We start from the raw sequence: 12,500 nt of genomic DNA, 5'->3' as shown, positions 1-12,500 counted from the left end.
GTTAATTTCCTATTTTATGCCAAAAAGTCACTTAATAATATTTTATATTTAAGAGCTCATGAATTCAGAATGTGAGTTTTGTGTCTTTTAGATCAAGTCTGTATTTTTGAGCTGAAATATGCAAAATATACTAATGAAAACTGACATATAAGTGATAATAATAAGTGTTTTCAAACATTTCAAAAGTTCATCCAATCTTATCACACATGTGAAGAAACTATACACAACTATACACAATAATAAAAGCAGACTAAAATATATTTATGCAATGCATGTTTCAAATTAATATAATATTTATTTGCATTTAAAATAAATTTAGCTGATTGTTAATTGTGTACGTCGTGTTTCTTTTAGATTAACATCTATATATGTTTCGTTGACTGTTAAATCCCAGCTTTCTCCACAATTTTACACCGCAATCATTTTTTAATTATTTAAAAATGTTGTACATGTCTCTTAAATCAAGTTTTTACCTTTGAGCTCATATTTTTATATAAATATTTTTATTTATTATTACATTTTTTAACACTTTCTGCAAATTAACACATTTAACATTTGTAGTGTCCTCTTCTGGGAAAAATTACTCAAAATATAAAGCAAATCATGTTCAAGACTGTAGTGTAAAAGATTTGGACAGGAAACAAACAGATTTCAGAGGCTCTTTAATGCTCCTCGTTTACTCCATTTGAGCTATTTTCATGTTATTTTTATGTGATTTATTTTGCACTGTTTCAGCAATACAAATGTAGTTTCTTTTTAAGAAAATGCACTGAAACCGAGACGCAGACTGAGACGGTAAAAATGAAGGAGAAGAGGCTGACGATGTTCAACGGCGTTCTTAAAACAAGACAAACCGCTCGAATTAAGAACAAACGCATGTAAAAGCGCTCACATAAAGCGCACAATTATTCTCAGTGTAGACACGTGCAAATAAATCATAAAGCAGCAAGTGTTTTTCTCCTGTCTGTGTGCAGAAACATATTTTCTCTCTGGGCTGCTGTCAGGCGGATCGTCACGGGTAACTAATGTCTAAGAGCCAGATAATCACAACAAAACCCAATAAACCGTCAGACGAGCAGAGCCTGGCGATCCATCACACACACACACAGTCTGCTGGAATATTCTCATATTCCACACACACACACACACACACACACACACACACATTCATCATGGTGCTTCAGGGAAAGATGCTCCTTCAAGACCAAAAAACTGCCAACAAAACAAATGTGAGTAATATACATACAGCAGCCAGATATGACACACGTCCGTGTGTGTGTGTGTGTGTGTGTGTGTGTGTGAGAGATGGAAAACACTTACAAACAACACGCTGTGAAATAAATCGAGTGCCGATATGCAAACAGCACAAAATGAGCGTGTTAAAATTGATCTGTGTAATAACACACACTCTTGCTGTGTTTACATGTGTGTGTGAATGGGTTTATAAATAACAGTGAGGGTGATGATGGTGATGATGAAGCATATGTAGATGTGTGTCTCACCCTCTAATGAGTGAACGCCCTTCTCTCGAGCCGTTTCATAAACGCTGTTGAAGTCATCGCCCAGGTTCAGATCGGCACCGGCCTCCAGCAGCACCTTCACCACACTGACCAATAAAACACACGCTTCAGTAACAGAGACACTTCACACACACACACACACACACACACACACACACACACACACACACACACACACACAGAGACACACACACACACACACACACACATGTTCGTTTTTGTGAAAAGTGGGGACTCTCCATAGGCGTAATGGTTTTTATACTGTACTTACTGTATGTGCTATTGTCCTACACCAACCCTACACCTAAACCTACCCCTTACAGGAGACTGTCTGCTATTTCAGATTTTCAATACACTCCATTCTGTGTGATTTATTAGCTTGTTTACCCGTGGAGACCTCAATTTAGGTCCCCACCGTGACACGAGTCCCCATGAGTCTGTGTGTATTCAGGTTTAAATCCCCACCTGAATAGAAAAACAGGTATACACACACACACACACACACACACACAGTCACTCATAGCAATCATTAACCATTCACCTCAGCATAAGATCACATTACACACATTTCAGGTGATTTGCATTAGTTATTCAGAAAAGTACTTCAGCATCTTTTAATAATGATTATCTAACATTTAGAAAATTATTGTCAATTATTTGAATATTAATTATTCAATATTTAGCATCACATTATTTAAAAAACATGATTATCCAATACTTAGAAAATTATTGCATCATATTATTTGAATAATGATTATTTGATATTTAGAAAATTATTACAGCATATTATTTTAATAATGATGATCAAATACTTGGAATATTATTGCATCACATTATTTGAATAATGATTATTCAATATTTAGGAAATAATTGCCACATTATTTGAATATGAATTATTTAGAATTTGTTTTCATCACATTACTTGAATAACGATTATTCAATATTTTGAAAATTATTGCAGCATATTATTTTAATAATAATTATCAAATAGAATATTATTGCATCACATTATTTGAATAATGGTTATTCATTATTTAGGAAATAACTGTCACATTATTTGAATATTAATTACTCAATATTTAGATTTTTTTTGCATCACATTGTTTGAATAATGATTTTTTTTTATATTTAGGAAATTATTGCATCAAATTATTTTAATAGTGAATGTTCAATATATAAAAAATATTTCAGCACATTATTTGAACAATGACTACTAAATATTTGAAAAATTACTACAGCACATTATTTGAATAATGATTATTCACTATTTACAAAACCGATGGCAGCATATTATTTGAATAATTATTGTTCAATATTTCGAAAATTATTGCATCACATTATTTTAATAATTGTTCAATATTTAAAAAAATATATCGTCATATTAAAATAATGATGATTCAATATTTAGAAAATTATGGCAGCATATTATTTGAGTAATGATTATTTAATTTAATTATTGGGTCACATTATTCAAATAATGAGTATTCAACATTACTGCAGCACAATATTTGATCAATGATTACTCAATATTTAGAAAATTATGGCAGCATATTATTTGAAAAGTGTTTAAGCATGAAAACTGATCAATAAACATCCACCCCACATGCAGACAGAAACTCTTCACAGTGTAACTGAACAGTGAGATAATTCCACCTGTGGGCGGGGCAAGTGTGTGGTGGGAGGGGCCAGTGTTGCCATAGAGACACTGCTGGCCCGGAGCAGTCCGGGGTTCCAGAACACTCGAGTAAACGGAACACACACTCGCGAAAAGAGTCAGTGCAGCGTCAAAACAAACAGCATTCTGACCACCACACACACACACACACACAAGCACGATGCTTAAATCTGGACATTGAGGTACTTTAAATGTGTCTGGATCCACAGAATGCGGCTGATGCTCTGAGCTGCATCATGTGTGTGTGTGTGTGTGTGTGTGTGATGTTCTCAGGGTCAGTATGTTTATCTATGAGATGTGAGTTTAAGGGAAACAGAGCATATGTGTGAGAGCAAAGAGTAGTGACCCTGAGCAAAGCACAAACTCAAACATATCCGTGTGTGCTGAGACTCCAAAGAGCTCAACAGTTTCAAGAAACCTGCAGATTTCAGTATGTCATTATTCCACATGCTATTCTGTATAAACACGTCCATAAACTAAAAATAAAATTCAATTCAATTTATCAAACTAAAGCAAGAGACTCCAGAATGCTGCGCACACGATTAAATCAAACAACTCATTTTTAAAGGGGTCATGAACTGAGAAACCAAAGTTCCCTTGATCTTTTGACATATAAGAGGCCAATGTACTATAAAAACATCCTGTAAGTTTCAGAACTCAAAACTTCCTTTTTAGTCTAAAAACAGCTTATATTGAAGACAGTCTGCCAAAACAACAACTTGTGGAATGTGGCACTCTATGATGTCAGTAGGGACTTTAAGCAACAGCCACTGATGGAACGGCAACAGCATTTAAACTACTTCGTGAGGTTCTACTGTAACCGTCTACTACGGGAGAACAGCTGGTTTGCCGTAGTCGTTACAACGTGACAATTTAGGTTGGTAAATGTTACGTTTTATGGTTTGTACCATCGTAATTGCATCATTATGCGATTCTACCATTAGTCTTTTATTTAATCTGTTGATATGTTTTAAAATAGGGCTCTGCACGATTAATCGAAGGCGATAGTCATGTGCATCTTGTCAGTAAAGCCTGTTCTGTGATCAGTAGTAAATCTCCATCACGTGCTTTCAGATGGAGCAGCATTTACTGCACAGAGCTGGAGTTCACTGACAAGCTACGCAAAAAAAAACGCAGACGTTATAATCGCACAATTATGCAACTGAAGAAATCGTTCTGCGATAATGACAGCTGTTTGCGTAGCTTCTCAGTGAACTACGGCTCTGTGTAGTAAATGCTGCTCCTTCTGAAAATACCACATTTAATAACATGTTTTTACTCACTTCATAACAGCAGTCGAGTGTTTGTAATAAATCCTTCTGTGAGATGATGTGGCTTCTTACACAGAATAAGGCACGCAACATATTTCATAGTATTCTAAGCAGTGATGAAGGCTTTGCATTATTATATACTTCATTATAAGGAAAATTATAATTAGAAGGACTCCGATAAACCATATAATGTCGTAGTCGTGTGTTTATTAGTCATAAGCAGTTAAATCTTCTGTTTATTCAGCTAGCGCTATAGGGATTGCCTGGATTTCTTCTGCGGGGTGTATTTGAAGTTTCTCCGGCCTTCGATTGGAGATTTACTGCTGATCACAGAGCAAGATGCGCATGACAATCACAGCTTTTGCCTAATCATGATTGCGATTTCATTTCGATTTATCGTTTATTGATCATAAATCTGATTTTAACGATTTTTCCATTTGTACGAAGATATGTCTGCTGTTAGTAACAACATCTCAGGTAGCACTGAGACTAGAGATGATGTGAAGCAAACAATACAAGTATTGCCCAAACATCCTCCTCATAATACTTCAATAAATGACTGAAGACTGCATTGTTTATGGTTGCTTAGTGATTTTTCGTAGTTCTCGGCTACGGCAGTGTAACAGCTTACATCCGGTCATCGTAGCCGTTCCATTCGCAGCTGTTGCTTAAAGTTCCTAATAGTGTGGATAAGCACATCACTGTCTGTTTAGCCCCGCCCACTGATTCTACATCACCGTCTGTTTAGCCCCACCCACCGATTCTACGTCACAGTCTGTTTAGCCCGCCCACTGATTCTACATCACCGTCTGTTTAGCCCGCCCACCGATTCTACGTCACCGTCTGTTTAGCCCCGCCCACCGATTCTACATCACAGTCTGTTTAGCCCCGTCCACCGATTTCTAGTCTGTTTAGCCACGCCCACCGATTCTACGTCACTGTGTTTAGCCCCGCCCACAGATTCTACGTCACTGTCTGTTTAGCCCCACCCACCGATTCTACGTCACTGTCTGTTTAGCCCCGCCCACCGATTTCTACAGTCTGTTTAGCCCCGCCCACCGATTTCTACATCACTGTCTGTTTAGCCCCACCCACCAATTTGCGAATGTACTGTTTACAAGAGAGACCAACGCACAGGTCTACGCAGAAACCAAACGATAAAGATGCTCTGAAGACAACAAGACGCTGTTCAGAGCCAAGCTGTAGAAAAACAGTGTTTGTGTTGTAGGGATGTAACGACATCAAAATCTCACGAGACGATAATATCAAGATGTGAAGTCCACTATACAATATTTATTGCAATATTTAAAAAAAAAAAAGACAAATTAAAAAGTTCAAAATTAAGAGCTGCGGCCCATGTTTCTTAACTAAGAAAACTTAAGTCAGAAAAAAGTCAGTGAATTGACTTGTAGCTGAACTTTAAAGGAAACTCAACCCTCTTTTTATTTGTGATATAGTGTCTCGGTCTAAATTACACTCACGCTGGTGTTTTAGGAAGACAAACTAATTAGAATAATAACAACAATGACAGTAATAGCCATGTATTGTAAAACAACTGCACTGTAAAATAAATGAAAATGAATATTTAATAGGTATATTATGTTTGCTTTACACTACAGCAGGGAAATTACAATACTGCTCCTAATTTCTACACTTATATAGATATTTTGAATTTGGTCTGCATTTAAACCGCTAGCTGTCTGCAATTAATACTGCACTTTAAGCTTTTATTTTGAATGAAAACGCCAGCTTCAGTGAAAAGAGGCTTACAAACACAGGATTTGAAAACACCGGATCACGAGCTGATCGTCTGAACGAAGTGTGAGCTTCACTTCAAAAACAGATTTGATGAAGAGATGAAGCATATTGTGTTTTCGGTTTGACTGCGCCAAAACATAATGACCCAAAACACAACTTTAAAGACCTTTTATGTTAGAATAAGAAGTTTAAATATATTTTAGAAACTTTTTGCCCAGAAGACCTGTTGTTTTATATCATCATGTGACCACGATAATATCCAGACAGTTTTGCTATCGCGATATCGCGGTATTGATAAAATCGTTACATCCTTAATGCGTTGTCTTCCTTCTGATCCCAACGTTAGGAAAGACTGAATGAACTTTATTGAATTTACATTATTTGAAAAATTGCTCAATATTTAGAAAATTATTGAGTCACTTTTTTTAAGTCAATATTTAGAAAATTATTGCAGCATATTATTTGAATAATAATTTTTTAAAGATATTTTTTTAGATTATTCAAAATTGTGCCAGCATATATTGTTTGCATAATGATGATTATTAAATATATGACAAATTGTTGCGGCACATTTTTTAAATAACAATTGTTCAATACATATATATATATATATTTTTTCCATCACATTATTTGAATAATGAACTTGTTTTACAATGCCGTTTAACAATCATGATTACAACTGTTCTCTATTACCAAAATGGATATTAGAAATGTAAAATAATATAAAAAACTCAAGAAAACACAAAAGTTATAACACACTATTTCAGGACAGAGTTATTGTTTAAAACAGTCAGGATTCATTTAAACAAGACATTGCTGCACACAGATGCTCTGACGCTCAAAACACGAGGAGATCACAGTGAACATACGGACACACACCTGAACCAGTGTTTACAAAACACACCTCAGACAGGAGACTTCCTTCTGCTCACACACACACACACACACCTGGAGCCGCGTCCAGCTGTCCAGTCCCATGTATCTGTATCTGACAGGTGGTACGAGCAAAGGTCAAAGTGCATCTGCGTTCAAGTGTCAGTGAAGGTACTTTACCAAACCACACACTGCTCATGACTTCAGACTTCACTAGTTAAACAATTAGTTACACTAGTTACACAACAAAACAAACTACACTGAATTGGGTTTTATCTTTACATATTTAACTAACACGTGATATCATATGATGTTTGCAATCCAATCAGTATTAATCTGGCATAAAACATTGAGGATCTTAAGGATGACAGAATTACACTTAAACAGATACATTTACACTAAAAACAATTAATAAAACCAGAAAACATTCTAAAAGATAGAACTGAATTGAAAACTAACTAAATTGATAAGAGCATTATCTTTACATATTTAAAGGTCAATCAGCATTTATCATTTTTGACCGAAAGTTTTTATATTTTGGATTTTTAGAATTTTTTTCCTTTGATGGAATCGTGCAAAACTTGGTAAAGGTTTTGGCACTTGCTATGTGAACACACACACACACACACACACACACACACAAAAACATGGACATTTGAAAAGATTAAGTGGTCCTGGCCAAAAATGCTCGCGGCCAAAAATGACTGCAATGGAAATGAATAGGAAGCAAATTTCATCTAGTGGAAGCGTTTGGTACTGCACTCAAACAAAATCTGAAAGCTAATTTTTTGTGATATCAACCTCAAATTTGGAACATAATTTGTTTAGATTTATGAATTAGATTTTCTCCTTGTTTTAGAGTAAAACAAATATATACTATACACACACACACACACACACACACACACACACACATACATACATAAAATAGTATTTTTGTGCATTTTACATAATATTAAAACAAATTACATTCAAAAAGTGGTTAACAGGTAATAAATGGATTATAACTACTGCATAATTATAATTTATAATGCTAAGTCCCATAAAAATATGAAATATTAAATAAAAAAAATCTAAATAAATACTGTATATTCATTTCATAAAAAAAAAAAAAAAAAGTGAATTATCTTTAAATGTTTTACTATCAGATAATATTTATTTTTGCAATCCAATCAGTATTTATTTGAGACAAAACTCAACTTAAACTGATAAATTTACACTAAACAATTTATTTAAAAAAAAAAACACTTTAATTTAATGAACTAAATTAAAGACAATGGACATTACATTTCTTAAATATTTAACTATACAATAACAAAGCTGATATTTTTGCAATTCCAGTCCAATCCCAATTCCCTAAGTATTTATCTGGCACAAAACAATGAGAATCTTAATTAGGATTACAGAATTCAACTTGAACAGACAAATGCATGATAAATAATTAATAAAGAGAAGATTGCAAAATGCTTTAGTAAAAATGATTCAGTAAAACATATTTTTACAGAAGATGCTGTAGAGTAAGCCAAATTAATGACCATTTTTAACAGGTTAATTCACCTTAATTAACATAACAGCGGGAGAAATCTCTTTGCATTATTAAAATATGCTGAACTTCATGCAATGGCATGAATGGATATTAAAGCCTTGATAAGGGGTTCCCATCCACTCCAGAATAATCCCAGCCCTAAACGAGTGCTAATCCCCCTCTCCAGAACCCTTTCACCTCGCTCCCTCACTTCTGCACTCTTTATCCTCGACTGAGGCCTTGTGTCGCTCGATCGGAACGGTCAACAAGGGCTGCTCTTCATGGCGGGTCATTGTCCACGTGAATGGACAGATCTGGGTGGTGGCCGTCGCTGGGTTAAGAGTGCAAACAGTCTCACACACATCAAAGCTCAGCAAACATCTCCGTCTAAAGCACATCCTTCTGGCTTTCAAAAGAGCAACAGTCACAGACTTTGATCACGCTATCGGAGCGTCTGTCTCACCACGACACCCAACAAAACCACCGAAAAATACAGCAACAAACTCCACAACACCCAAGACATCTCTGACAAAGTGATGGGATCTGCTACAAGATTCATGTGCAGTTCATAAATCGTGTGAATTTTAGGATTTTGGGTTAATTGTGCACATAAAATGGGCTCCAAAAATCACAAGCTAAGTTTTAGTTTAACTCTCTTCATGCATTCATAATCTGTAGACTATTTCTGGACCCAAAGAGTCATTATTTTTCATTATTAAGTCTTAACTTAATATTTTTCAACTAAAACCATATTGTATCTGATCAGCACCTTCTCAAAAATGTGAAAAGAATTCAGCTGTTAATATTTAAAACTAAAAGTTACCATGTTATTATTGCACTTACCCTTTTATAAAATAATATTTTAATATATATATATATATTTAAATATATCATTGTATGAAATTTAAATGAACATATAATCTGAGAATTAATCCGATTGGAGTGAATGGAAATCATTTAAATTCCTTTGAATTTATAACTCACAATTGCTCAAATTGATGTCCAAAATTTATGAAACCTAGTAACCTACATATTTCTAACAAAAAAGCATAAATTTTACTCTGAAAAGTTTTTAAACTAAAATAAATTTGATAAATTTCAGATGACAAAAAAGCGATCAATTTTTTCACATTGCAATGGTTTGTCAATAGCGGACCATATTCATGTTCATCAAAAAAATTCAGTCCAAAAAGTCTGTGAGATATGAAGAAAAGGCTAAATATATTTTACATAAGTTTCTGACATTAATATAACTTCATAAACAATTTGATAAAAAGTATTTTTGACACTAATGGTACTCCATACATACTTGGGTCCAAAATGACCCGAAAACTAAACACTGGTTTGCAGGTCTTTTAAATAGTACTGCAGTTTGACGAATGAATAAAGAAAAAGTTTAATATCTAAAATATATATGTAATGTCTTACTTTAAAAATACAAGTAAAAAAAAACTTCTAAAGAAATGCAGTGTTTTTAGATGAACTATACAGGATGCTGCACTAGAAAGGACATTGATGATTTGAATATGGTCCAGAAATTACACACTAAACTCAGCAGTAATGCACAGAGGTTAATTAGCTGTAGTACTGGTGTAGTCTTCATCACTGAAGAAGAGTTGAAACAGATTTACCAGACTGAGAGCGTTCAATTATATCAGATCATTTGCCTTCACAGTCCTGAGAGAAGACAGAACCTCTACTAGCAGCTCACAACTAAACCACAACCAGAACTAAACCAGATCTCAACTGTAGTTTGACATTTTGACTATGAGTGTAAAGCCCGAGTCAAAAAGACGCTAAAAAAATACACTGAAAGAGATTGTCTGAATCTGCATAACTCATAAAACAGACAATACAGCTGTATATTTCATTTTCTCTCTGCCATGCAAACAAAACGATAATAAACCTGCTTTGACTTACTAGCAATTATCTCAGTCAAAAAACTACAAGTATTCAAAATAAACCTGTGTGAATCCTGGAAATGACATAAAACCAGCCAAAAACATTGCGGTTTGTGATTTTGAGAAAGATCCTGCCAGTTCTTAAAGCAGATTTAGGACCCTGTGAACTCTGTGATGCGGAAAAAACACAATAGAATTCAGTCATAAAAATAGAATTTAATGAAGGCGGCAGAATGCCGTAATATTTCTGTCACAATTTCTTCAAGTTAAACCAAACATTTTTTGATTTATTCATCCAAAATTTTCCAAATTCTGTACTGTACAGAAGAATGCATTTCTCAAAGCAATGATAACAATCATCAAAAATTATAAAAACTTTCAGGAATATCACAATTTTTCTTCCACATTTTAATTTGAACAAAATAAACAAATGTGCATTGAATCATAAATTAATTATTATAATTTAATCAAACCATTAAAATGAAATCCAGAAATATTAAAATGAGAAGAAAAGCGGAATTTGGAGGATAAAACGCATTTCATATTGCCTTAAAAGTGTTTTTTCTTTAAGTTTCATGATTTCAGTTAATTAGACATGTTTTTTTGATTACGAACATTTAATGTTCTGCACTCTAGAATATAGAGAAAATGAATGAATTAATAAATAAATAAAATAGATCTCATATGGCCCCAAAAATATCATGTTTGTTCAACTTTTATTAAAACTGATGTTAAACTGTGTAAGCTTCATTACTTCAATTAATTGGACATTTGATTAATAAATTAAATTTTACCATTAAAATGGAATTTGGTAACAAAAAGAAAACAGATTTCATAGGGCGCTACACATTCGATCTTGCCTTCTGAGACTTACATTGAGAACCAGACCAAACAACTAAACCACATCTTTACTGACATCTACACGTACTGTGATGCACTCATCGATCCATCAAATACACAGACTGAGCATCACAAACGTGAGAGATGAAGGTCGTATATGCATCAGTCAGCGCTGAAATATGAGCCTGTGTGGGCGGAGCCTCGCTCCCCCTGCAGCTCTGATTGGCCACCAGGGGCTTTGAATGACAGGAAGACACAGCACCGTGAGTTATGCCACTCATAACAGAGAGAGAGACACACACACACACACACACACACAGAGTGAGGCGTCTGTGATAAATGATAATATTTTCAATAGAGACACTGATAGAAACACCATTAATCAATTTCTGGTGAGTGAGAGAGTGACGGTTTCAACAGTTTAGGCGTCTGTTTTTATCAAAATCACTTGAAAAGAGACGTGATGTATTATTAGACACACACACACACACACACACACACAAACCGAACACACACTCACACTATCAGTGCAGTGAATGTCTGGATGAACTACTGCATTAACACCTGATGCAGATATTTTAATATTACCTCTGTTTTGAGTAATTATTGGATCAGATTGACAAATGTTTTAAAAATGTAATTGAAAAGAAGCATAACCACATTTATTTGAGGCAATAACTGGATGCCACTCACTGAACTAAACAAGCAATGTTTCGACATCATTTGACAATAATAGAACGTCAACTAACTTAATGTTAACAAATGAAAACTTGAACAAATGATACTTTGAGTTAACAAAATTATATTTTACATAAAGAAAATGAAGCATTTTTTGCATTGTGATTACTTTTCAAGTAAAAAACCTACTGTGAAGCAGTATATATATATATATACACACACACACACACACACACACACACACATATATATATATATATATATACACACACCCACACATATATATATATATTTACACACTAACACAAATATTATTAATATATTATAGAATGTTATTTATATTATAAAATATTTATACATTGTAGCAATATTTGTTATACTGTCTTTATTGCCGATTTAAAAAACAAATTATAGTATTTTTAATGTATATTAATGAGAATAATTGAGAATTCCAATCAT

At 34.0% G+C, this 12,500-nt stretch overlaps 1 protein-coding gene across 1 annotated transcript in view; it reads right to left on the bottom strand.

Annotated features, from left to right (window-relative positions):
- The window catches only part of clpb (ClpB family mitochondrial disaggregase), a 44,902-nt gene that overhangs the window by 26,164 nt on the left and 6,238 nt on the right, over positions 1 to 12,500 (bottom strand). The window contains exon 4 of the mRNA XM_058799615.1: positions 1,503 to 1,606. Within this exon, the coding sequence (XP_058655598.1) occupies positions 1,503 to 1,606 (104 nt within the window). The remainder of the gene's footprint in view (positions 1 to 1,502; positions 1,607 to 12,500) is intronic.

Source organism: Onychostoma macrolepis, chromosome 15 (genome assembly GCF_012432095.1).
Source record: "Onychostoma macrolepis isolate SWU-2019 chromosome 15, ASM1243209v1, whole genome shotgun sequence".
Lineage (NCBI taxonomy): Eukaryota > Metazoa > Chordata > Actinopteri > Cypriniformes > Cyprinidae > Onychostoma > Onychostoma macrolepis.
The sequence above is the reverse complement of the archived record's forward strand: the minus strand, read 5'-3'. Positions and strand labels throughout refer to the sequence as shown.